A 27,769-nucleotide genomic window follows, 5' to 3' on the forward strand; every position below is an offset into this window, starting at 1 on the left:
TTACCGTTGTAAACGGGCGAAGCCCGTGCAAAAGTGCGCACTAAACGAGCACTTTACATTGAGATGACGACCGCGAAGCGGTCGTCATCCCCATATAAAGCACTCATTTGCGCTAAGTAGCTCACGAATACGTTCCCCATCTCTTGCATGTTCCGTGCATATAAGCATGTAATGCAAAAATTGAACATTATTACTGTATAGAGGGCCAAAAACACAAAGTGGGCGGAGCCCACTCAAAATTAACGAAAGTACCCGTCAGTGACCAGGGACCCACACCATGAGGTAGGAAAGCGCGAGCGCTTTCCGAAAATGTATAGTTTATGATATTTGAAAAATGGGAAACATTGTTTTCGCATCGGAATATTTAGGCCCGAGCCCCAGCAGGGCGGAGGGCCTATTGCTCCCGCAACGCTGCCTTTGGCAGCGTTGCAACTGTCTGACCAAACATGCGGGGTACCAAACATGCGCAGCCCGCATGTTTGGTACCCCGTCGCCCCTGGCAAGTACAGTGAACTAGCCCATGCCGAAGGCATGGATCATGCATACTTACTCCTGCTATGACAGAAATAGTCAACAATTAGTGAATGGGCGTAGCCCATTCACTAATTGTTGACAACAGCAGCGCGAAGTGCTGCATTCCTCCAAAAACCCTCCTGGCATCGTCCCGTACGCGAGAATCCATGCCGCAGGCATGGGCCATGCTTGTATCTGCTCAAATCAATGGAAGTCTATGGGGAGTGGGCGGGGCATCCCGACGGAATAGGGAGTGACGAGCGCGTAAGCGCTCGTAATGATGATTCCACCCCATGGCGGCATCGGGAAGGCTTAGAGCTTTCAAACGATGTATCATTTGTTGTTATAGTAAAAACGGCTATATTGTTTTTGCTAAAAATATTATTATTATTATTATTATTATTATTATTATTTTTCTTGTTCTTCTTCAGCGCTTTGATCTCTAATTTGACCCCCTGAACATGCTCAAAAACTCACCAAACTTTGCCCAAAATTCAGAATCGGCGAAAAATTTTATTTTTTCTGGGCCATTTTTTTTTTCGTTAAAAAATGGCGCGACAGCGCCACCGACAAAAGTCAAAATACATTGCGCCTATGGGAGACGCCCCGAGGTCAACTTTGGCGTAAAGCTACGAAATTCGGGACACGCATTCCTCTCGTGAGGATAAACAAAAAAAATCATTGTGGCCACGCCCCCAAACTTACCCTATGGCCGCCATCTTCCTTTGAAAATGAAAACAAGCTGAGTTAGCCATTTTGTTTACGTCAAACTTTGACGAACTCCTCCTAGGGCGTTTTGCCCACCGACTTCAAAATCGGCGTACGTCCTCTGGACAAGTGGGGCATCTAAAGTTATTCAATTTTTTGAGATACCTTTTACGGTCTGTGTGCGGCGCAGCCGCAAAGTTGGACAACTTATTTTGGAATATTGCAGGTCTAAAAATTGCTCCCATTTGATCAAAACCAGTCCGATTAGGACCAAATTTGAATCAGTTGTTAAACTTTCTAGTTTGGACCAGTTTAGGCTGACAAAATTGAAATGGCAGTGATAGCGCCCCCTACAGAGTGACCTTTAAATTAACATTGAAGGTCAAAAATTAGTTTTACCAAAATTGTCTAAACTTTACCCAAAATTCTATTTTGCCGTCCCGATCACAAAAGCCAATCACAAAAATGCCTAAATTTTTACGCCGTAGTCGTAGCGATGACAGAAACCTCCCATGTTATCCCTATGGGAAAACCACAAAATCTCTCAAATTACCACATTTTTATGTTTTACACTTTAACGAAGTCCTCCTAGTGCGTTTTGCCCACCAACCTCAAAATCGGTGTACGTCCTCTAGACAAGTGGTGTATCTAAAGTTATCCAAATTTTAAGGATAACTTTTACGGTCTTTGTGCGACGGAGCCGCAAACGTTTCCCAGAATTCTGACTATTTGGCCTTCAGAGTGGCCTATAAACAATAGAGTTTTTCCAAATGACATGATATTTTGAACGAAATTCTAATTTGCCATCCTGATCATAAAAGTATGAGAGCCAAAGTCATATTTTGTACGGCGTAACCGTAGCGTTGACAGAAACATCCCATGTTATCCTTATGGGAAAATCGTAGAATCGCTCAAGTCACCACATTTTTACGCTTCACACTTTAACAAACTCCTCCTAGGGCGATTGTCCGATCAAGTTCATATTTGGAGAATATCATCTACACAAGCGGGGCATCAAAACTTACCCATATTTTGATTCTAAGTGCTACGGTCTCTGTGTGGCGGACCCGCAAATATATGTCAGAAATGGGAAAACAGCGAAATCTCTAAAATCACCACATTTTTACGCTTCACACTTTAACGAACTCCTCCTAGGGCGATTGCCCGATCAAGCTCATATTTGGGGAAAATCATCTACACAAACGGGGCATCAAAAGTTATCCATATTTTGATTTTAAGTGGTACGGTCTCTGTGCCGTGGAGCTGCAAATATACTGTCACAAATGGGAAAAACGCCAAATCCTTGAAATGTTCACATTTACGCTTCACACTTTAACAAACTCCTCCGTGGGCAATAGCTCGATCAAGCTTTACTTTGGGAAAAATCATCTACACAAGCGGGGCATCAAAAGTTATCCATATTTTTATTCCAAGTGCTACGGTCTCTGTGCGGCGGCGCAGCAAATTTGACTGACACTTGTGTTCATTTGCACTGGATTGGCCATGTCCAATGTGTCGCCGTCTGTCAAGTTCTTTTTTTATTCAACACACAATAAGGGCGCCATCTTTATCAAGTCAAAAGCGCAGAGTCGGAAGGCCGGCGGCCCGCGAGGGCCGTTGGATGCCGCTTGCGGCTTTAATTTTTCTTGTTCTTCTTCAGCGCTTTGATCTCTAATTTGACCCCCTGAACATGCTCAAAAACTCACCAAACTTTGCCCAAAATTCAGAATCGGCGAAAAATTTTATTTTTTCTGGGCCATTTGTTTTTTCGTTAAAAAATGGCGCGACAGCGCCACCGACAAAAGTCAAAATACATTGCGCCTATGGGAGACGCCCCGAGGTCAACTTTGGCGTAAAGCTACGAAATTCGGGACACGCATTCCTCTCGTGAGGATAAACAAAAAAAATAATTGTGGCCACGCCCCCAAACTTACCCTATGGCCGCCATCTTCCTTTGAAAATGAAAACAAGCTGAGTTAGCCATTTTGTTTACGTCAAACTTTGACGAACTCCTCCTAGGGCGTTTTGCCCACCGACTTCAAAATCGGCGTACGTCCTCTGGACAAGTGGGGCATCTAAAGTTATTCAATTTTTTGAGATACCTTTTACGGTCTGTGTGCGGCGCAGCCGCAAAGTTGGACAACTTATTTTGGAATATTGCAGGTATAAAAATTGCTCCCATTTGATCAAAACCAGTCCGATTAGGACCAAATTTGAATCAGTTGTTAAACTTTCTAGTTTGGACCAGTTTAGGCTGACAAAATTGAAATGGCAGTGATAGCGCCCCCTACAGAGTGACCTTTAAATTAACATTGAAGGTCAAAAATTAGTTTTACCAAAATTGTCTAAACTTTACCCAAAATTCTATTTTGCCGTCCCGATCACAAAAGCCAATCACAAAAATGCCTAAATTTTTACGCCGTAGTCGTAGCGATGACAGAAACCTCCCATGTTATCCCTATGGGAAAACCACAAAATCTCTCAAATTACCACATTTTTATGTTTTACACTTTAACGAAGTCCTCCTAGTGCGTTTTGCCCACCAACCTCAAAATCGGTGTACGTCCTCTAGACAAGTGGTGTATCTAAAGTTATCCAAATTTTAAGGATAACTTTTACGGTCTTTGTGCGACGGAGCCGCAAACGTTTCCCAGAATTCTGACTATTTGGCCTTCAGAGTGGCCTATAAACAATAGAGTTTTTCCAAATGACATGATATTTTGAACAAAATTCTAATTTGCCATCCTGATCATAAAAGTATGAGAGCCAAAGTGATATTTTGTACGGCGTAACCGTAGCGTTGACAGAAACATCCCATGTTATCCTTATGGGAAAATCGTAGAATCGCTCAAATCACCACATTTTTACGCTTCACACTTTAACAAACTCCTCCTAGGGCGATTGTCCGATCAAGTTCATATTTGGAGAATATCATCTACACAAGCGGGGCATCAAAAATTACCCATATTTTGATTCTAAGTGCTACGGTCTCTGTGTGGCGGACCCGCAAATATATGTCAGAAATGGGAAAACAGCGTAATCTCTAAAATCACCACATTTTTACGCTTCACACTTTAACGAACTCCTCCTAGGCCGATTGCCCGATCAAGCTCATATTTGGGGAAAATCATCTACACAAACGGGGCATCAAAAGTTATCCATATTTTGATTTTAAGTGGTACGGTCTCTGTGCCGTGGAGCTGCAAATATACTGTCACAAATGGGAAAAACGCCAAATCCTTGAAATGTTCACATTTACGCTTCACACTTTAACAAACTCCTCCGTGGGCAATAGCTCGATCAAGCTTTACTTTGGGAAATATCATCTACACAAGCGGGGCATCAAAAGTTATCCATATTTTTATTCTAAGTGCTACGGTCTCTGTGCGGCGGCGCAGCAAATTTGACTGACACTTGTGTTCATTTGCACTGGATTGGCCATGTCCAATGTGTCGCCGTCTGTCAAGTTCTTTTTTTATTCAAGACACAATAAGGGCGCCATCTTTATCAAGTCAAAAGCGCAGAGTCTGAGGACTACTTTACGGACTACGACAGAGTCTGAGGACAAAGCACTGGAAGTCAAGGCACTGGAAGAAGAACTTTTAGGACTATGACAAAGTCTAAGGAATAAAGTCTGGCGGTAATGCAACACTCGGATGTCAACCGCCATAAAACAACAACAACAACAACAACAACAAAAGCGCAGAGTCGGAAGGCCGGCGGCCCGCGAGGGCCGTTGGATGCCGCTTGCGGCTTTAATATTCTTTCTTCTTCTTCTTCTCGGGACCAACCCCCCTATTTTTCACCCAGTGAACATTGACGAAAAGTCACAAAAATGTTCACACCTCTAAAAATCGTGCCTTTCTACATTCTGGCTATTTCCCTTTTCTAAAATAAAAAAAAAATGGCGCGTCAGCGCCCCCAAATGTACCAAAAATGCATTGAGAGATGGGAAATGACCCAAAAAAAATCTGATCGTAGAATCATGAAATTTGGCGCAGAGGTAGATGGTGACAAGAGAAGTAAAAAATATTATTACGGCAACGCCGTCCGCCCAACCAAATGTAGGCCATTTTGCTTCAAAAATGGCTAAACATGACTTCGGAGTTTTTCCAAACGTCGTACTTTTACGAACTCCTCCCAGGGCGTTGGCCCTAAAAAGCTGAAATTTGGTGAAAATGCTACTGAGGAGTGGGATATCAAAAGTTATCCAAATTACATTGATACCTCTCACGGTCTCTGTGCGGCGAAGCCGCAAACTGTAGCAAGAATTTCAGAAATCTCCCATATTTAAAATTTCTGCCGTTTGCGCAGATAAAGTCCGAATTGCGTCAAATTAGAATCAGTTGTTAAACTCTTTGCCCTAAACCTACTTGAAGTGAAATAAATTCATTTGGCGCCACAGCGCCCCCTACAGATTTTATATGGAGGTTAAATGTTTAGTTTTGCGAAATTATATGAAATTTGACACACAACTCAATTTTAGCATCCCCATCAAAAAAGTCAATGAGACCCATGTCATAATTGTTATGGCGTTGCCGTAACGATGACCGAAACCTTTCATGTTATTCCAATGGGGAAATCGCCAGAACATGTTTACACTTTAGACTTTCACAAACTCCTCCCAGGGCGTCAGCCCTATTAACCTGAAATTTGGTGAGACTCATCTTCAGGGGTGGACCATCAAAAGTTATCCACATTTTCATTCAAAGAGTCACGGTGTCTGTGCGGCAAAGCCGCACATTTTGCCAAGAATTCAAAATAAAATTGCTTTTTGATGGTAAAACAAAGGGGAGAAGATGTGACAGCGTCACAGATTCAGCAGTAGGCGTAATAAAAGGACAATTGGGGCGCGTTAGCGCCCCCTCCTCTTGCGGCGTGGCGGCGGTGTGGCGGCGGCGTGGCGAGGGCCGATCATTGCCGCTTGCGGCTATATTATTATTTGTTATTTTCACACTTGCAACCGCATTTCATACTCCAGTGCGACTTTTCTACGTTTTTTTCTTCTCTATTATGCATTTTTTGGCTGGTGCGACTTATAGTCCAGAAAATACGGGTAAGAGTTTTTTTCTAGATCGTACTCAATAGTTAGAGCACAAACTATCCCCTCAATGTTGTTCTGCATTACTAATCGTATAATAAAACTGTAATTACATGTAACTATAATAAAAACAATGGGAAACAGAAAACACTAACATACAGAGAGCTTCCTGTAGGTCCAGCTTCTTCTGTTGTCCGAGCTTACAGTGCTGTGTCCCTCTGTCCTTCAGATGCTTCAGGTAAATGAGACCAACAGGGAAATCAGAGTGGCATTAGAAGATTGAGTTATTGCTCCGGTGCCAACTCACGCAATTTCGCTCACTCGCCGTTTCGGACATTTCCAGAGACCCCGCTCTAGGGAGACGCGCAGGATCCGCAGTCGTTTGTTTTAAAGATGCTGTGTCTGTCTCAGTCGCATGGGAACGATGCAGGGATTCATTTAAACGATGAGACCGGCGTTTGAAGAACTGCTTACAGAGCCCAGGGTTATTAGCATCACGTTATGGGGCATTCATATAAGTACGATGTTTTCTTTGCAATAAAGGCAGATTGTTTTGGTCCAAAGTGAAATATAAAACGTTATTTGCAAGAATGCGTTTTTAGGTGATAAAGAAAACCACCCCTGCAAGTAGTTTTTGACCATTAATGTGAAAGAAACAACACGAACACTAACTTTTCTGGTTGAGAGTTTCACAGTAAAATTATCTATCCGAAGGCGTCTGGAACCAGCTGCTAATACGTAGCACGTGTCGCTCAAATATTATCTTTATAACATTCAGAACAAAATATAACAATCTTAAGCGTTTTGATTGTTGATTCTGTGCTCTCTCAGTCCTGTGTTTTGTTTTTCTTTCTCTTTCTCTTAAAGGTCCCATAACATGCAAAATCGACTTTTCAGAGCTTTTAACCTTCTTACATTGCTATTTGTGCTTCATATATGTTCCCAGAGTGTTTTTTTGATTGATTCCCGCAGTTTTTAGCTATATTACAGACTATCTCCTTTCCTCGAATCTCCAAACTGACGGGGGGTGTCTACAAGACCGCGTCATAACCACAGGCACGCGTCATCATCCCCCCCACCCTCATATATATATATATATATATATATATATATATATATATATATATATATATATATATATATATATAATCAGTTCTGCGCACGCTGTAGAATAAACACCAGATTTATTTAGGCTCAAAGTAGTGTTGATCTGAAGTTCTATTGTTTCTCACTCAGTCGCGCGGCAGGAGCGGCGCATCGCGGAGCACACAGCTGTGGGGCTACGTCACGGGTGGGCGGGGCACACACGCGCTCTGAGACTACGTCACGGGTTGGGCGGGGGAGCCAGATCGCTCTTCGCAAGGGTGGGGGCGAATATCAAACCAAGCTGTCTGCATTTCCGGGTTGGTGAGGGGGTCCAAGGTCTGGGTGATATTTCTTAACTATTATGTTAAGGGTGTTGCACAACACTTATTATTATCAATTATACACTTAGGATAGACTACGAAACGTGAAAAAAAGCATGTTATGGCACCTTTAATATGGCAGTCTTAAAAAATGATTTCCAATGGAACAAGGACACAATATTTTGGTCCTTGTGCTTGTTTCTAAAGTTAACGATATACTAAAATAAAGATACATGCTAATTAATTCAAGCACTTCTCATTATTTTATTAAATATTGTGACTTTTTCAGTGTGAGTTTCTCTGATTGGTTTAGTTTAATTTGTATTTGAAGGGATCATGTACAGAGACATTAAGCTGATACAAAATATTCAGCGCCAGATTATGGATAAATTAGTTGCTGATTTTGCAGAAATAAATTATTCAATGCATTTACACCAATTCAACAGTAAGAATCCGCCTGTCAAACACGTCCGGCGGAAATAACTTTGTGAAGTATTGTAAACGTGTCTGGTTTTGGCTGGCCAGACAAACAGGGCCAAGTCTAATTGAATATATGCAACTTAGATTTAATGACAGTGGAACGTTCCAGGAAATGCAGTAACAAATATACATTTTCATATTTAATGGCTCACTTCTCTGTGACTGGGCTACGTTAATTACCAACAAAGGATTCATGATTGTAGTGAAGTAATGGCTTTATTGTATTTATACTTCATCATATATTACATACCATATTTCAAAATAACTGAGAACAGATCTAGTTATATTTTTGCATCTATTTGTCAGCCAGTATCACATTAACTAACACATTAAATCTATCTTACACATTCAATCTCATTAGATCTATCTTATAGTACATTTGAGTTGTTTTTCTGCAATGCATGCCTATTTTATTCTATATATCGTGTTTTTATTATCGTTTTATGTGTCACTGAATCACCAAAGAAAGTTCCTGTGTTTGTGAATTTTGTTCATTGACAAAGGCAATAAACCTTCTAATCAGAATCATACTTCTGAATCTGAATCTGATTAAAGCACTCGTCAGGAGCTCATTTGGCGTCTTCATTTCCTGGCAGCAGTGACGCTCCACACTTAACACATTTTGGAACTCGTTGATGGCAATTTCAAGGATTCCCACTTTGCACTGAATTTCTCCGCCGGGCTGTACTCCATGAGTCAGTCAGATATTAATATTTCACACAGACTTTTAGATAGGTACTAGAACAGAAGATTTCAAACGGGTGCCAAGAGAGAACTGAACCAAATAACCTTTGGTAAAATGGAAAGGTTACATAAACCCTGACAATTGCAACAACCTATTATCGGTCTTACACCTTCTGACGAGCGATTATTCATCTGAAATACAAAAGTCAATAGTGATAGCTGACCACTTCAGAGCTAAGAGTCGTCAATCTGTAAAGATAAGGAGTCGGTGTAATCTCTCCTTGTCCAGGAGTGTTCCATTGTCCATAATCTGGACACTGTTTTGTAGAAAAACAAGACGTTTCGACATTCATAGTCTGTCCTGTGTTTTCTTATAGATAATGTGACATTTTTACAACATTTTTCTAGGTGCAAAGTCTGAATGAAATGATCTTAACTTCTTATGACTTTCACAGAGTTATTTTTAATTAGAATCATACGAAGCCAGGAGTTTTTCATTTTGACGCTCAAAGCTAAAGTGATCCGTCTAGCGCCTTTGTGATGTGATAATTTGTTTATTAGCTTTGGATCATGGCATTGCATAAACAGAATTATGAGAAGGAAAGAACAAGTGGAGTTTTATGAATGGAGAATTAAGCAGACCGGAAATTACACTAAGCAAGGCTTGTGATGTGAATATTTACTGCTCTTGATTTAATACATTTGTGTTTTGTGGGGTCAAAATTGACTTAAGAAATTCTTTGAGAACTAATCAATGAATTGACTCAAAAGTGGATGTGCCGTCGTAGGTGTAGAACGATATTGAAATCATGACCAAAATAACTGCGATGAACTATAATATCACTATAATTATTACTACTGACCGTTTCAAAATGTTATTGATGTTCATAATTTTAAATTTTACAAATACATTTCATGTTTAAACAAACTTTGTTATAAGTAAAAAAAAACAAAAAACAAGTGAGTCTAAGTGAGAACATTATGGATAAGTGGCTTTTTATGTACAATCTGGTGTCAAAATGGTGACTCGATTATTACAATTATACAAAATGTGAATACCACTTGGGGCACGCACATATTTAGCATGATTAGGTTTTTAGAAATTGCCTGTATTTCAGTCTATTAACACAAAACAAAAACAAAAACTAATAGAAAATGATGCAGAACTGTATTGATGTGAAATTGCATTACCCCACTCTGCAACTTACACAATTTGTAAAGACTGTCCAACGCTTAAATAATACAATAATCTCATACTATAGGCTTCTTGATAAAGAATATTTAGAAATACAATGTACAACTATGATTATTTTTTATATTCGACAAGTCTCACTGCGACCTTTGTCACAACTACAAGGTCAGCAGGTTTTCAAAGGGCTGATTCCACACGTGTTCTGGGTTTGAGCTCTTGTTTAATCAACTTGGTTTGATCCTCATTTAGTCCTGGTTTAGTCCTGGTTTAGTCCTGGTTTAGTCCTGGTTTAGTCCTGGTTTAGTCCTGGTTTAGTCCTGGATTAGTCCTGGTTTAGCCCTGGTTTAGTCCTGGTTCAGTCCTGGTTTAGTCCTGGATTAGTCCTGGTTTAGTCCAGGTTTAGTGCTGGTTTAGCCCTGGTTTAGTCCAGGTTTAGTCCTGGATTAGTCCTGGTTTAGTCCTGGTTTAGTCCTGGTCCAGGCCAGGTTTAATACTGGGTTACGTCCGAATTCAGTCTCGATGTGTCGTGTAGAAGTGCAGAACGTACCCAACTCTCAAACCATGAAAGGAGGAAGCAGGTATTTAAATCAAACTCAATCCTCGCTCAGAGTGCTCATTCAAATAGTGGAGTTTGATTCTCGGCCCTGACCCTAAACCCTGCCAAGAACCCGATGTGCAGAATCAGAAACATAAGCAGAATGAAAAGCTGCGTGTCCTCTTTTCTATGCATCCGCTTTGACCTGACAAAAAAAATGTCTCTCTCCTCACACAAGTCGGAAACATCCAATCGGCTATAAAGCTTTTAGAAGATCTTTCCTCCTTCACCTTTTCTTTTCAAACTATCTCATGACCGCGGCCGATGTGGGAGTGCGTGGGACCGAGCGAGGCCAGTTTACCTCATAAAAAAACACACGGCTGCAGTTTCCACAAAGGAACTTTCAGATCCATGTCTAAACAGTGGAAACAAAATCAAAGGCAGCTGGAAAAAAAAACTTATTAAAAAAAAATGCTCTGTGTTCTTATGAGCGCCGACCACAACTGGAAATGACAGGAGCAAACTGACCGCGCTTACGTCCGACATCAAATTGCATCGAGTGAGAGGACAACCATGCTCAGGCAGAGGGCAGCGAGAGTGCGGCGGTCGAAAAAGGGCTTCAAAACAAATCAATCAAGACAAAACCGAAAAGATATAGAAAGAACAGGCAAATGATACGTTATACAGCAGATTCTGTGGTGCCAACTGTTCAGAACAATGCGATGGTGGAAAAGAGGGGCATTCAGTGATATGTTGTTGAAGGACGTCGGGTTTATGATGCTGGAGTCTGGTATGTGTGCGAAGACCTAACCTGTTGGCCATACGCAGCACGAAATGTGATAAGATGGACTAAAAATAGGATTAACATACGGTCTGTCTGCCGTGGGGGGAAACCTCTCCGTTCATTCAATAGGAAACGCAACTTTTTATCTCTTCTCATACGTTTTCTTTCTGATTATGTCTATTTTAAGCACAAATAATTCAAATCAAGTCACAACAGAGTCTTAAAGGAGGATTCTGACCTGGATGAGTCGATGTAAAAATACAGCAGGCGGCGCTAGTATTTTGTATTTGGTCCTCTAGTATTTGGTCCTCTAGTATTTGGTCCTCTAGTATTTGGTCCAGTAGTATTTGGTCCTCTAGTATTTGGTCCTCTAGTATTTGGTCCTCTAGTATTTGGTCCACTAGTATTTGGTCCTCTAGTATTTGGTCCAGTAGTATTTGGTCCTCTAGTATTTGGTCCTCTAGTATTTGGTCCTCTAGTATTTGGTCCACTAGTATTTGGTCCACTAGTATTTGGTCCAGTTGTATTTGGTCCTCTTGTATTTGGTCCTCTAGTATTTGGTCCAGTAGTATTTGGTCCTCTAGTATTTGGTCCTCTAGTATTTGGTCCTCTAGTATTTGGTCCACTAGTATTTGGTCCAGTTGTATTTGGTCCTCTTGTATTTGGTCCTCTAGTATTTGGTCCACTAGTATTTGGTCCTCTAGTATTTGGTCCACTAGTATTTGGTCCAGTAGTATTTGGTCCTCTAGTATTTGGTCCACTAGTATTTGGTCCAGTAGTATTTGGTCCTCTTGTATTTGGTCCACTAGTATTTGGTCCACTAGTATTTGGTCCAGTAGTATTTGGTCCTCTTGTATTTGGTCCACTAGTATTTGGTCCACTAGTATTTGGTCCTCTAGTATTTGGTCCTCTAGTATTTGGTCCACTAGTATTTGGTCCACTAGTATTTGGTCCTCTAGTATTTGGTCCACTAGTATTTGGTCCAGTAGTATTTGGTCCTCTTGTATTTGGTCCACTAGTATTTGGTCCACTAGTATTTGGTCCACTAGTATTTGGTCCTCTAGTATTTGGTCCTCTAGTATTTGGTCCACTAGTATTTGGTCCACTAGTATTTGGTCCACTAGTATTTGGTCCACTAGTATTTGGTCCACTAGTATTTGGTCCTCTAGTATTTGGTCCTCTAGTATTTGGTCCGCTAGTATTTGGTCCTCTAGTATTTGGTCCAGTAGTATTTGGTCCACTAGTATTTGGTCCTCTAGTATTTGGTCCAGTAGTATTTGGTCCTCTAGTATTTGGTCCAGTAGTATTTGGTCCACTAGTATTTGGTCCTCTAGTATTTGGTCCAGTAGTATTTGGTCCTCTAGTATTTGGTCCACTAGTATTTGGTCCAGTAGTATTTGGTCCTCTAGTATTTGGTCCTCTAGTATTTGGTCCTCTAGTATTTGGTCCTCTAGTATTTGGTCCAGTAGTATTTGGTCCTCTAGTATTTGGTCCACTAGTATTTGGTCCAGTAGTATTTGGTCCTCTAGTATTTGGTCCTCTAGTATTTGGTCCAGTAGTATTTGGTCCTCTAGTATTTGGTCCAGTAGTATTTGGTCCTCTAGTATTTGGTCTTCTAGTATTTGGTCCAGTAGTATTTGGTCCTCTAGTATTTGGTCCAGTAGTATTTGGTCCTCTAGTATTTGGTCCAGTAGTATTTGGTCCTCTAGTATTTGGTCCAGTAGTATTTGGTCCTCTAGTATTTGGTCCAGTAGTATTTGGTCCTCTAGTATTTGGTCCAGTAGTATTTGGTCCTCTAGTATTTGGTCCTCTAGTATTTGGTCCACTAGTATTTGGTTTAGTCCTAGTTAAATCCTGGTTTAGTTCTAGTTAAATCCTGGTTTAGTTCTAGTTAAATCCTGGTTTAGTTCTTGTTAAATCCGGTTTAGTTCTAGTTAAATCCTGCTTTAGTTCTGGTTAAATCTTGGTCTAGTCTTGTTTCATCCTGCTTTAGTCCTGGTTAAATCCTGATTTAGTCCTGGTTAAATCCTGGTTTAGTCCTGGTTCAGTTCTTGTTAAATCCTGGTTTAGTTCTTGTTAAATCCTGGTTCAGTTCTTGTTAAATCCTGGTTCAGTTCTTGTTAAATCCTGGTTTAGTTCTTGTTAAATCCTGGTTTAGTTCTTGTTAAATCCTGGTTCAGTTCTAGTTGAATCCTGGTTTAGTCTTGTTTAATCCTGCTTCAGTCCCATGCTAATCAGAATTGTGTACATGTTGAGCATTTTAAAAAGTGTGAATTAATGATGTTTCTTTTCAAACTCTTTGGCCTTCTCAGAACAGAGAATATAAACTCACCTATGACGCAGAAAGGCTTCCTGGCGAAGCGCAGTCGACCCTGCCATCCTCTGTAACGACAGCAGCAGCCGGCCGACCAAATACGGATTATGTACTCCAGACCAAAGACCACAATCATCACAAACTCCTGTGAAAGACACAAACACACGGTTAAATGGAATACATAAGCCGAGTATTGAAGTGTTTTCATTATTGTAATGACTGCAGAGAAAATGGTCAATGTTATTCCATTTATGACACGGACTCAGGTTTCATTAGTGTTTGAATTAGTTTAGCACATGTAGCAAACAAAACAATCCTCAAGCCATTTTTATTCCTTTATTGATCGATATAAGAAGTATCCAGTTTGCGGCTGAGGTGGGACACAATGGTTAATACTTAATATTACGAGCAGTGGATTCAATTGTAAGGCAAACTTGACCTATTCCAGAAATGAGTCATTATGTTGCTATTTATGGCTGTGATGTGATGTCACCGGACTTTCACCAGAGCTTTATCTTTGTTTCCTATCAGTCCCAGAATAGAACGTTTATGGAGAAAAATAACAAAGTACTGGACTCTTGGAAAATGTCAGCACAGATTAAAACAGTTCTTTCTGAATTTAAGGAACGTAAAAGGGGATTGTTTTGATTTCGTTTATCTATTATTATTTCATTTTACTTCAGGGACACTGCATTTATTGCCAGAGTAAACCACACAGGGATCAATAAAGTTTGTCTAAATTCAAGTCTAGTTACTGCGGACAGATGTTTAGTGTCATCCTGCAAAGAAGAATTCAAATATCTGAATTAAATGTAGAAAAAAGTAAAGTTAAGCACAACTGTTGCACCGTATTTGTCAGGGAAAAACACAAAAAGACAATGTATAAAATGTCTGATGTTGAAAATGTTTTAGTCAGAAATAACAGGCAGAGTGATAACTTAATTTATGGATTATGTGCTAATCCTGAACTGCCCAGAGGTTGACGGTTTGATGCAGGTGTTTTATGAAAGAAATGCACTTACATCTTACACAGTCAATACTGCACATTTCAAACTGAGAATATTGTAACTTTCCCAGGACCTTTTGCACATATGGTTGGCTTCTTTCATGTTCCAGCACTTATCCTGAGCGTGCACTCTGGACAGTCACTGGGCCATGACAGATTCACACTCACATTCATTTCTATTGTGTATTTAGTGCTACATTTTGGCCTCTTAAATACCCAGATTGGACATTTTGTTAATGACTTACAATGAGCTATAATAATGTAACTATGTTGGTCTGAAAAATGTCTAAAATGCTTGATTTGGAAACATGGGCAGGGTTTGTAGGAAGTGGTTTTGACCGCGCTGTTGTCCAGTTTCTCACCAGAATGAGCAGAGAGTAGGAGGAAGTGTCCTGGTGAGCCGGGATGGTGGAGAACACGGATAGGACCAGGCAGCTGAAGACCAGGATAAACCTACAACAACAGGAAAAAAACAGGTAAGAAAAAGTGTCTCAATGAAGCAAAGTAAAGCTAGACTCTTGAAAAAGGATGTGAAGTGCATTTGGAAACAGATTGGCAGTGCATCCCCACATTGTTCCTTTTATAAATGACATTGTTTTATGAAACATTGAGCATCTATGTCAGGGGTGTCCAATGTTTTTTCACCGAGGGCCACATTTTGAAACTTATACGGAGCAGAGGGCCACAAACAACCTGAAAATGTTGATTTTTTGCCTCCACACCTTTAATAAGACTTGGAACATTAATATTATGTTGGTATAACATCGAAATGCTTCAATCTCTCCATTTTTACAGTAAAAACTACTACTTTTTGTTGTCTGGACCAACTTAACAGAAAGCCAGAGGGCAGACAAAAATTGGTCCGAGGGCCGCATTTGGCCCCCGGGCCTTAGTTTGGACATGCCTGATCTATGTGATGGTTTTCTCCTGTAAGAACATGCCTTGCAGAGACGCTGGCATTTTAGACCGAAGGCCCTCAGCAATTATAAAACTCTGTCTGAAGTTGTTTTGTGCACTTCAGCGTGCGGGGGTCGTGGAGCGCCTTCCCGTTGATGCCATTCAAATCAAAATTAACCTTGTGATTTTGTTTTGATTGCAATCCTGCAGCTTTTATAGCAAAACTTATAGAGTTACATGAAGTCGAAGCATCACCACAGCAGAAGAAGCAGAAACATCTAAATTGTGTTAAAAAAACAACAACAAGACACAAACATCTTTCCTGTCCACAAATGATGATGATGATGATGATGATGATACACCTTTATGCATGTTTTTGTAACATAAGCAACACAACAAGCCTAACGAGATCAATTGTCAAGAGTTTGTGAACTAAGAAAAATAGTAAGAATTCATCTTGCTTTGCAAAAGGAAAAAACTGAAAGAAAATACATCAAGGCATAACTCCAGACAGATTACTTATTTTTCTCTGATAAAGACATACCTATGTTTCATGAGTTCATGTCATAAGAGAACACGCACTCTGTCCAAACATAGGCTTTTACAAATAACAAAAAAGTGAAAAAACAAAACCGTGAACAATCACTGAACAATAACAGTACAAATAAAACACAGTGGCGACCCCAAAACTAAATGACCGTATATAACAAGTAAATCCACTTAAACAAATGAACGTAAACAGAATGAGATCAGTGGTCCGTCATATTGACTTATAAGAGATTATATTCCACAACATCAGACATGAACTGCTATTCCGACCAACATAATGATGTGTAATTGTTGATTTCCCCTTGTCACAAGCTCTTGAATCCAGTGGAGGAAAGAACTCAGAACAAACAAGCTGGCAGCCGAATAACACAACTTATTTCCTCTTCTCTGTGAACCATAACTTCAGACCATTATTCCATTTCCTCAGATATCAACGTAATCATAATTATTTGTGCAACATGAGCGAAACAGGCAGTCAGGCAGCAGATATTGGAAAACAAGCCACATTAAAGCATTTCCATATTCTGACAAGTGATGTCTAGAGCCAGGAAAAATGTGAGTTTTGTCTTTTCCGCAACTGTTTTTCCATCATATAAATCTTCCCAAAACACATTTAAGTCTACAACACACAGTGGGCTGGAGTTCTGACGGCGTCTGGTGCTATACGGTGAAAAGACATCTGTGTTTCATCATCTCCGATCGCTCTTAAATCCCCTGGAGAAGCACCGGCCGGCAAACTGTATGTGCAAGGAAACACTGCCGGCTGACAGCGCTCTCCGATTCATGCTTTATATTATTGCGAGCTTTAATATTTGATGAGCTTGAGGTAGACTTAATTGTTCCCATAAGGAAATGTGTGTTCTGCATTTAAGCCGTGCAGCATTTTGTGTCTCTGTGTGCGTTGCAGGGTCTTTTTTGGGGGAATATCTTGAGTCGTGGCTCCAAAACACGGGTTTTTCTTGGTCTCATAGTGAAACAGAGACAAAGATTGAACTTTGAACCGTCGCACGACCAAAGACGAGCAGCGGTTTAAACAGAATCCGAAAAGAGGTTTATTTCCATTGTCAGTGAACAAAATTCACGGACTAATGATAACCTTTCGTCGTTTTATCAATTGTGTCTGATATTTTTGAATCTGGGTCGCATAGTGAGCCCTCCTGTCCATGAATCTCTGTCTAACATGACATCAGCAGTAAACATAAAGACTTTGCATTTCAGCTTCTGGTCTATAGGCGACAATTTGAGGACTTGATTAGATACTTTTTGCATAACATACTGTAGGTCCTGATGATTTTGAAACTATTTTGACTCAACAAGCATTTTGAGGCAATTTTTTGGTTTTGTGGGGGAAAAAAAGAACTTGAGCTTGATGTGTTCCAGAGTTTATAACCGAACATCTGAACATAATATCTTCAAGTATTGATCCATGTCATTATTTGTTAGGCCATACTAATCTTGTGACATGAAGACTTTTCAATTTACAGCAATTATTAATCTTGTAACTGAATGATGCTATTGTGAAGAAAAAAGTCATCTCAAGTTCTTTATGCAGAAGATATTGATGTTTCTGCCATAATTAAGGTCAGAACATGTGACAATTCAAAGATAATCGTCACATGAACCAACCTGTTTACTACTTACTTTACTTCTGTGTGTTTGAACTATTTTGATCATTAATATGCTCCTATCCATGGGATTCAGAATGATGACTAATTAAGGCTGTTGCCATAGCGCCTGTTCACAATTCAAAACAAAGTAGTCTTATGAATGTGAAAAATTCTTCAAAACATTACATATAACGAGGAGACAAAACCCATGAATACTTTGTACTTTGCGTCTATGATATTAAAGGTCATTGACTTGCTTATAAAGGCAGTTACTGTTTGCACACATCTATTTTCATAAAGTGCTTTGTTTGACTAAGTATTCTTCTGCTATTTGCATCTTTGACAGGTAATTTAACTCTAATTACACCATTAAGCTGGCAGATGCAATGTGTTAGAACAAGGCCAACAAGACCTAGTACTTAAAACTGTATAAATGAATGACATTTAAAATGCAAATCGAGTGTCCACCACAATGTTTCTGAACAATGATATCAACCCAGCATCGATAGTGTGTACTGTGTAGTATTTATGCCTCATGAGAATCATTGAGTGCCTTTTTAATTTTCACAAGTGCTTTGTTTACAACTTGTGTTTCCTAAAATGCTATTATGATTAACATTTGGCGGCCCATGATGCACTGCGGCTGTGACTGTATTGAGACGGACACAGTGCAGCACAAGGAGTAAAAATATGAAAAATAAGGAATCCAGAGGAGGTTTTAGATATAAAGGTGGTTCATAAAAGACATACAAATGGATGAGTGAAAATAAGGGACAATGTCATTAAACTTGAGATTTCACCTGCCCAAGGACGGCAGATGGAAAGTAGCAGAAGCTAAATCTAGTGCAGATAATATTTTCTCTTTGTAAATGGTCCCTGACAAATAAAGACTAAACTAAATCAAACTGTTTTGCTTTCTTCTTGTTTCTTGTTAATGTTGTTGTTCTTGATGATGACGATGATGAAGATGAGGATAGAATCAGAATCAGAATCAGAAAAATGGCAATTACCATTGTCAGTGAACACAATTCACAAACTAGGAAACAGTATTACACAAAATGTACGGATGGTCAGAAATAGTGCAAAAAGTGAACAGTGCAAAGAATTGTTATTGGTTTAAAGTGGCAGGTGTTAAATGTTCATGAGTCCAACGGCTGAGGGGAAGAAACTGTTCATGTGGCGGGAGGTTCTGGTCCGGGTGGAGCGTAGCCTCATGAGGGGAGTGGCTCAAATAGTTTGTATCCAGGGAGAGCAGGGTCGGCTGTGATCAGACCTGTTCCTGCTTGGCACTGGTGTCCGCGGTGGGGGGTTTGAATCTCAAATAAAAGGATCTGCCAGCCAGTTTGCAGTCGTCAGCAGCGCGGGGGCCTCTGGGCTTGTAATGGGCGAGAAGCTGGCGCGCTCTCCACACAGAAGAGGGGTTGTTGTCAGAGAACTGCTGCTTCAGACGCGTATTGTACTGTGACCTCGCCTTAACTGCCTCCGTTTTGGTGTGAACCAGGGTTTGTCATTATTGAAGGTGTGTACAATGCTGTCCTCACAGAATCACATGTATGACGTCACAGTCAACAGTTGTTAGTGTTGTCAGTGTTGTTGTTGGTGTTGTTACTTTAATTTTTTTTTATTTTTATTTTTTTATATACTACATAGGTTGGTTGTGTATGCGAAGCTGAACTGCAGATGGAAACTAGCCTAAGGGCGAAATCTGGGGCAAAGCATCTGATCTTTTTATAAGATTAATGTGTTTGTACATTTTCCATGAAAAATAAACTAAACCAAACACAACTCTCTACATGAAAACAAAAAAAAATAAGGTACAAAAAAGACACAGTGGAGCCTTTACTAGCCTCTTGGTACCAGACAGACCCGACCTTTGACCTGGCCTAAAGGAAGTAACGCTGCGGAACAATTGAGCTCAGTGTGTGTGTGTGTGTGTGTGTGTGAAAATAGTTGGTTTGGGTCCAGGTTTGGGTCCATGTCTGTTTGCCCGTGTTACAGAACACTACAGCATTGAGGCTTTGGTGGGACGACCCCGGCATGACCCCTGCTGACATCGGGAGGGCACAATCTGGGGTCACCGTTTTCCATGTCAGGCATTATGTCATCGTTTCTGAAGCCTGGTGTTCAGCTGCTGCTGCTTTCTCTCTCTTTCGAATCTTGTTACTAAAGATTTGAATATTACAAGTTTGAATGAACCAATTTATCACTGTCTTTTCTGGATAACCATGGGTTTCAGAGTGATAAAAATCTCTATTTTTCACCATTGATACAGAAATTCATGATTCAATAAGATTAGAATTCTGTGCCGGTTGGAGGAGCAGGTTAAAAAACATTAATGTTGGGAAACGATAAAACAGCATTTAAAAAATATATATAAGGCATTATAAACATTAGATTTTTACAAGCGTTTATCACCTGGTAATTGAAAATTGTTTTACGTGTGTATGGCAGGTTTTTATGATTTACTAGTTTTGACGAAACACATTTATCTAACCATTTAAACATTACTTGTTAAAAAAATCACAACAACAACAACAACAACAACCAATTTTTATATATGTTAATTTGTCAAATAATACTTCTGTGCCATTAAAGGAGGTTTGGCTTAATGTTCCACAGATATGCAACTTTCAAGTGTGATTTCATGATTTTAAGTGCAAATTTTAAATTGCTAAACTAGAGGATTTTTTTTTGCATTTTTAGTGAAATCTAAAATATGATTATCTCAACTGTGTTTTAGGAACATTAGTAGTGAAACCTGTAAAAAGCAGCTTATTAATGCTCTTGCAAACTTTTTGTGTATGTTTTTAACATTTAATGTCTTTTTACTTATTAATAGTAATACGGTATTAAGATAAGATAAGATAAGATATTCCTTTATTGTCCCACATGGGGAAATTTCAAGCCATATCTACAAATGCTGGTAAAAAGACTAGTAGGATCTGGTAAAACAAACAATGTATCAATGCCTTATAAATAGTTTTGACAAGTATAGCTTTTGTGACAAGATTTGTGACTTATTTAAAAACCCCAAAAATAATTCAGTTCAGATTGCACATTGCAAACAACTCCAGGAACATCAACATTTGAAACAAGATTGAAAATAAACCGATGAACTAATAAAATAATGTGTTTGCATTTCAGAACATGTTTGTAGAGGTTTAAACTACAGCTACAACAAAAGATTTCTATAAAAAGTGTGTTTTGTTCTTTGTAGAGGACATTCTGTTCTAAACAATTGCAACCATTGTGACAATTACGCCACCTCAAAATTCAACTTTTTATAACAAAATATATGTTAAAAAAAACAAAAACAGAAAAACAAAACTTAAACAAAACAAACAACTAAATGGATAACAAATAACAGGCTGGTACATGTAATGGACAAACATCACCAGTAAAGAGCACAATTCCAATGTTTATGAAAAAAGTAGATCTTTTTTAGTTTTCGATTCTTTATTTCTTCATTCTGTTTTGGACAATGCCAAAATAGGAGAAGTTCAATCACATTTCACATGGCTAGTACAATATCATCTGAATCACAATAACATATCATCTATAACCCTCAATAACACAGTGCAGTTACATTTTCAGAATGAAGCTTTGTCAGTTTCATCCATAACCTACTATAAACTAAAAGCAAAAAAACACCTCTGATACATGTAGTTTTCCCTGACTGTGAGAAGTGCAGTACACAAAAAGGTGGCAGAAGTTTTAGGTTTGCTCTGTTGGCATTTCTAAAGATTTGAATAACGCTGGTTTGACTGGAGGGAAACATCTAGTGACAGGCATTGTGCAGCTGTCGAGAGGAACGCGAGCTCCTTGTCAGAGTCGCACACCTACGCCTCTCGCACTAAGGTTGTTAGGCCCAAAATTATACAGTGACAATCATTTTCCTACATCCATAGAGTAAGTCTGGAATATACTTACTTTAAAGCGGAAAGAGAAAGAGTCTGTGACAGGAGCGGCCATTAAGCACTCAACGGAGTCCGCTAATTAACCTGCTTGTCATTGGCTACGTTTACATGCACGCCCAAAACATGATCATTATTTGAGTTGTCAGGTTATGGAAACTAACTCTTAATAACTCTGTCTAATTGTTCACGTCTGTCCAGGTTCTGACATTGCGAAAAGGGTAAACTAATGTGGCAAAGACAAAAATGAAACAGAACATGTTAAATATTTAAAGAGCTATTTTAAAATCCATTGTACTTTGGGAAATACAACAATAGGTATTATAAAAAGCCACTAATAAACTGCCATGAACTGTATGATATGTAATATATGACTGATGCAAAAGTGAAATGCAGAAAACGGTAAGTAGATGCGTATTTTATAAGATAGCGCTAACTCATGATTTTGTAAATATTTAAAGATTTATTTAGCAAAAACTGATAAGGGCCAGTTGAAAAATAAAGTTGAATTTACTTTTGGTAAAATGGTTATGTTACATGTTATTTTTTTACCATTCCATTGTAACAAAACAATGTCTTTAGACTCAAGATCTAACAATTATAAAGGTCCACAAAACATGGTGAAACTGTAACATTGCAATATGTAGAGGAGGATATTTATGGAAGAATGTCTAAAGTCTTTATTGCTGATTTGGAGATCTCCAAAATTAGAATATCGAGTGGATTGTCTATAATTAAGAATTACCGAATGAACTGTTAGATGAGAAGATGTCGGTGTAATCCCTCATTCGTCCAGGAGTGTAGAAAAAGGTTCTGGACTCAATTTTAGAAAAACAAATACATAAATTGTAGAATTGTGGAAAAGATTAAATTACCAAATTTAAGAGAACTGTCTAGAGTAATCTTTCCAACAATTATATTTTTTCCCTATTATGGTTCATTCTATGATTTATTCACATTTTGTGCAATACCAATCATTTTAGCACATCTCTAATAAGGAATATATTGAAATACGCCATTCCCCCCCAATATCACCAACGTCCAATAATTTAACAAATAATAGGTGTTATTAGGATCAAATGCAGAGGAAAAAATTCCATACGGGGTTAATAAACTGTACCTTAACATGAACCTGAACCTTAACTTTACTGCGTAGCTTCTCTTTACATTTCCAACAGCTTCCGCCTAACTATTACACACAGCACACGTTTTATTGAAGAGCCATGCGTCCTTCAGCCCACTGCCTCGCTCCCATTTCAATAATTTCACTGATTCGTTTGAAAAATGATGTTTTTATCTCACTAATACCTCACATCCACGCACAGCAAACATGTATAGGGCACCGACATGGTTCATTTTCACAGCCCCATATTGCACACAAACGTCGATAGATGTAGATTTATGGGAAGCCGGCCCACATTAACCGATAAAAGCATGCATTTGTGTAAACATTACTAGCTCTGGTTCATGAGTTAATTAGATCCCGGGCCACTAATGCAGTCGTAATGATGCTGATCTTGATGGACTTGCGCTGCGTCAAAAGAAACATTCATTCATAACACGAGGAGAGATGCTGTCCAGGGTCCTGAAAGCTAATTCTGTTTGAGGCTTTTGATCGGAGTGGCCACGTCTCAGATCCTTCATTAACACATACTTCAGCGGTAAACCCCCACAGGACACGCAGACGGTCGGGAGTAATTAGAGATTCCATTCAATATGTGCTGGCGATGTTACTGTCCACAGAGCCGTGTCACAAACGCGGAACAGCAGATTCCCACAGACCAATGATGATTATTAGACAGCCATGAAGTTATATGTGAGTAATATTGCATTGTCAAATCATCAACAAGTTATATCTTTGTTACAGGATGGATGAAACCTGAAGCGACATGAAACTACACTACAAGCTAGTGTAAATGGACATTTATTGTACAGTAAATATACTAAATGACATAAATACATCATTTAATTTAAGTAAAATTAATCCACATTCATTTTAGACCATGTTTAGTCCTAGAATATTTCTGTTTTAGACCTGGTTTAGTTCTGGTGGTACACGGGGGGCCACATATTTTCTTAGATGGTACTTGGAGTGAAAAGTTTAAGCACCACTAGTTCTAAAGGGCAGACAAACATGGCCCCTATACATCAAGATACGGGAAATATACACAATTTATACATATACGGGTTTTAATCCTAAATATACTCAAGACAATAAAGTTTCCTATTAAGTCTAAATTCTATTCCAAAAAACAAAATGCTTCTACTGAAGGAGGATTGGCAGCCAGTCAATAAAAAAACCTCAATTTGCAAAAATGTTATATTCATTGCACAAAACTACAATGCCAAACATGAGCAACATGATATTTTTATTAGAGAAAACAAAAATCATCCCATCCACCAAAGGTCCCTAAAGCATTACAAAATACTTTATTAACATCACTTAAGTCCACATAAAAAGGTGAATGTTGTGGGAGTGAATGTAAGAGCTCACTTGAGACACGGCAGACATCTTGAAAATCGACTCTCTTTTCCTTTTAACGCCGCGAAACGAACCAGACCAGGAAGTGTGCGTCTTTGTGTTGCCTTTAGTCACTTTTACGAGAGAACAAAGACACGACGTGGAACTCGAAACCAATAAAAACTTGCACTGTGTTATAAAATCCTGACTGTCATTCTTCAAAGAGCAGTGAATTGTGATTCAATTTAATATATAAAGCATAACTGAGCCACTATAATAGGTATATACTTTCTTTACAGGTTTGATGGTCTAGAAGTTATTGTGATTATGCTGTTTGCCATAATCAAACAGCTTTATTTGTTTTCAACATCAAATGACATGGGTTAATCCTCACAGTTTTCGGTATTTTACAGTCGCAGTGAGAACGTCTTAATTGCTGAACAAATGAATCATGATTGTGTCATTGCAAAGCTTGACAAACTGCCAGTGTAAACAGTGTGTTTGTTTTTAAGCAGATTCAGACCCAATGACCTAGAGTGACCAGTCATGTAAGAAATACATGTTTTCAGATGTTACACTGCAGATACAGGGACAGAAGAACTCCACACAAACTGAGCCAGATCATTTAAACGCATTGTGTTCCCTTACATTTATCCAACTATCGCACATAATCAGCTACAGTTACATTTTCAGACCCTCATCTCAGTTTGCCATTGCAGGCCTATACTTTACTAAGTATTGAAGTAAGTGTTTAAAATTCTACTTTTAGAATAAAAAAACATGTAAACAACAATCGGTGGTGCAAAAGCTGTAGCAGATTATACGTCAGATTGTGTTTTATAAACAGTCCGTTTTCTTCATTGTTTCTCACATCCAGCACCTTTCACTCTCAAGTAATAGGTCATTTCCTCCCACATTTTTTTTCGATCTCAAAGGGTCACTTTTTAACCAATTTCTTGTTATTACTTTCTTGCTTGCCATAAACATCACTTCAAACACACAACAGTCCTTCATCTGAACATCTTTCATCATGTGCTGATCCTGACAAATAATTCTCCTAATGTTTTAGTCAATCTATTTATCAATGATTTTAGACTTTTGATATGTATATTTTTGTTTGCTCTAAGACTTGAACTCAAAACCTTTAGAAAGGATGTCTCCATAAACATGCTAAAAAATAACCACTTGAACCATTTTTTTTTAACTTTTACTTTTGCACTTGAATTCATAAATCAAGTCAAAATATATACTGTAAATTATATCACAATGAGTTACTTCTTCTAGTTCTTTAAAAACAAGAACTCAGATTCCAATTATTATTGAAGGTGCTTAACCTTCAAAAACACACGGCCTAATGAGAGGGCTGCAATTAACCATTGCATTATCACTCGACTAGTCAGCGACTCTTTTTATTATTTTTATAAATTGACTAGTCAAACAATTATATCTATTGTACATTGACACTTTTTAAATAAACAACAACCAAATAAAAGGTCGACTAGTTGAATTAGTCGCTTAATCGTCACTACTTTATGATATGGTTTAATTGGCGCATACAAACATTTACTTAAAAGTACAGTCACTTTATAGTCAAAGAATAGACTTAAAACAAAAGCTTTTTTTTCCGTTTTGGATGGTGTTATTGCAATAAAAATGTATTTTTAAAAAAGTTTACAGTGAGCGAGCTGGTTTGACACTCATGTGGCCTGGAGGAGCCTCCTGCTTGTTTCCATGGAAATGTTGCTCCTTTAGCTATAATATATAACATAATAACAGTATGGCATAAAAATTATACATCTGCATGGAGACTGTTCAGACGTGTGCTTTTAACGTTCTATTTCCACTGGAATTATGCAAATGTCCACCTCCAGAACGTTACTTCCTGTTTCTTTAAAGTCAGTTTCCTCTGTCCAGGCTCAATCACTCCTGAAGCATCTGAAGCATCTGAAGCGTCTGTCCTTTTACACGTACTTTAAACAGCTCTATGTTCAATGCCCTGCAACGCCAAAGAAAAAAAACGTGCATTTCTCTGACTGTAAATCTCCAAAAATGCAAAAGAATGCCGCTGACATATTTCCCGAATGCACCTGGGCTTCCTGTCTGTAAGCCTTCAATCTGCTGTCAGCGTTACGCCAGGCGCCGGAGGGGGCCAAAGTGTCTTCTCTCCCCATTACACTCAGGCAGGGACAGAGTAAGCCGAAACAGGCAGTGTGCGTGACGGATTAGAGCCGCATAAATGATCCGGAGAAGGAGGATAATGTGCTCGGGCTGGAAGGATGTGAAGATCTTTGGTGACGTCTGCATATGCTGCGAGGTGGCGCTTTCATTTGCGGTGCTGCCAGTGCGCTTTTGGAAGAGGCAGGTATTAGCTGATGTACAGGATGCATCTTTTATGATTTGTTGCTTGTACAAGGCTTTAGTCGAGTACATCTGAATGAGTTTGGTCTGGGCATTATGAGAAGTAGGCTGGTCAAAAAATATGGTACTCAGAATCAACTATTGAGACTAGATATTCCTTTGAAGTATCGATACTGCAAACAAAACAAATAAATACGATAAAATGTAAGCTGAGTAGTTTTAGAATGGTCTTGATCTATGTATGTCAGCACTTGAAGACAACATGATAATAATGCACCTTTGTTCAGAAAAATCCTATTCTATTGTTATTGTTATTTTAGTATAAATTTTTTATCATGATCTAAATTAGTATTAAGCACAGAGTAATTTTCCTCCTATAGAAATTTGGTTTGAATAATTAATACAACACTATATCTCAATATTTTGTGACAACACTAATGCCAAAAATGGTAAGCATGTCTTTGTTTTTCTCATACTGATGCATGACTAAGGCTGAGGTGGACTCAAATGATTGATCTAGTAAAAATCCGCCCTGTGCAATCTATTACAAGATTGAATCAAAAGTACACATGAACTGCTCAAAGTACTAGTTCCTATGGTGCAATTTGAGTAGAATTTTCTATCAGTATTTGATACAAAATCTGAATAATTTAGAGCTGAAATATGACGTTTTAAAATGAGTGTCTGCATGTTCTCTGAGCTCTGGTGCTGCAGTTCTGTTCACTGTGTTTGGTGAAGAGGAAGGAGCAGACCAAGCCTTGCATTAGGACAATAAGGACATGTACTGTACTCAGGAACTACTATGATTTTAAAATACATGGTGTACAGTTATGTCTAGAATGTTACTCAATTACAAGTACATTATGTTTAAAAAACTACGATTACCCCAAAAAGATGTGCATTGTAATGGAGTACATTACAGTGGTGTGTATTTGTAATTAGATACGTCCCACCTCTGGTCGCAATGTCCTCTCCAACACAAGTGTCTTGCCCAAAGACACCACAACAGGATGTACTGATTCAAGCAGGGATGGAACCACAAACCTTATAGTTATAAGACCACCAGAGCTGAGTCACTGTTGCCCCAGAGGTATTTACAAACCTAAAACCAATTCCAAATCCTCCTAAACAAACAAAACAGCCTTAAATTCCCCGCCTACGATTGAGAAATCTACTTTTCGATGGCTCAATATTAGGGCTGCCTGATGTGGGAAACAACTGCAATATTATTATTGATATTATTTCAATACTTTAACATACTTTTTCCACATTAATGTCAGTTACATTGAGACTAAAATGTGCATGGCTTGATTTACTCGT

At 38.8% G+C, this 27,769-nt stretch overlaps 1 protein-coding gene across 4 annotated transcripts in view; it reads right to left on the minus strand.

Moving 5' to 3' along the window:
- The window catches only part of LOC140378104 (potassium voltage-gated channel subfamily KQT member 5-like), a 178,154-nt gene that overhangs the window by 36,076 nt on the left and 114,309 nt on the right, over positions 1-27,769 (minus strand). For all 4 annotated transcript variants that reach the window (XM_072463776.1, XM_072463775.1, XM_072463778.1 and 1 more), the window contains exons 2-3: positions 15,026-15,116; positions 13,676-13,802 (exon numbers count right to left, since the gene is read on the minus strand). In XM_072463776.1, the coding sequence (XP_072319877.1) occupies positions 13,676-13,802; positions 15,026-15,116 (218 nt within the window). The remainder of the gene's footprint in view (positions 1-13,675; positions 13,803-15,025; positions 15,117-27,769) is intronic.

This window comes from Eucyclogobius newberryi, unplaced genomic scaffold (assembly GCF_026437365.1).
Source record: "Eucyclogobius newberryi isolate DKJ021-1_F unplaced genomic scaffold, fEucNew1.0.hap1 SCAF_4, whole genome shotgun sequence".
Taxonomy (NCBI): Eukaryota; Metazoa; Chordata; class Actinopteri; order Gobiiformes; family Gobiidae; genus Eucyclogobius; species Eucyclogobius newberryi.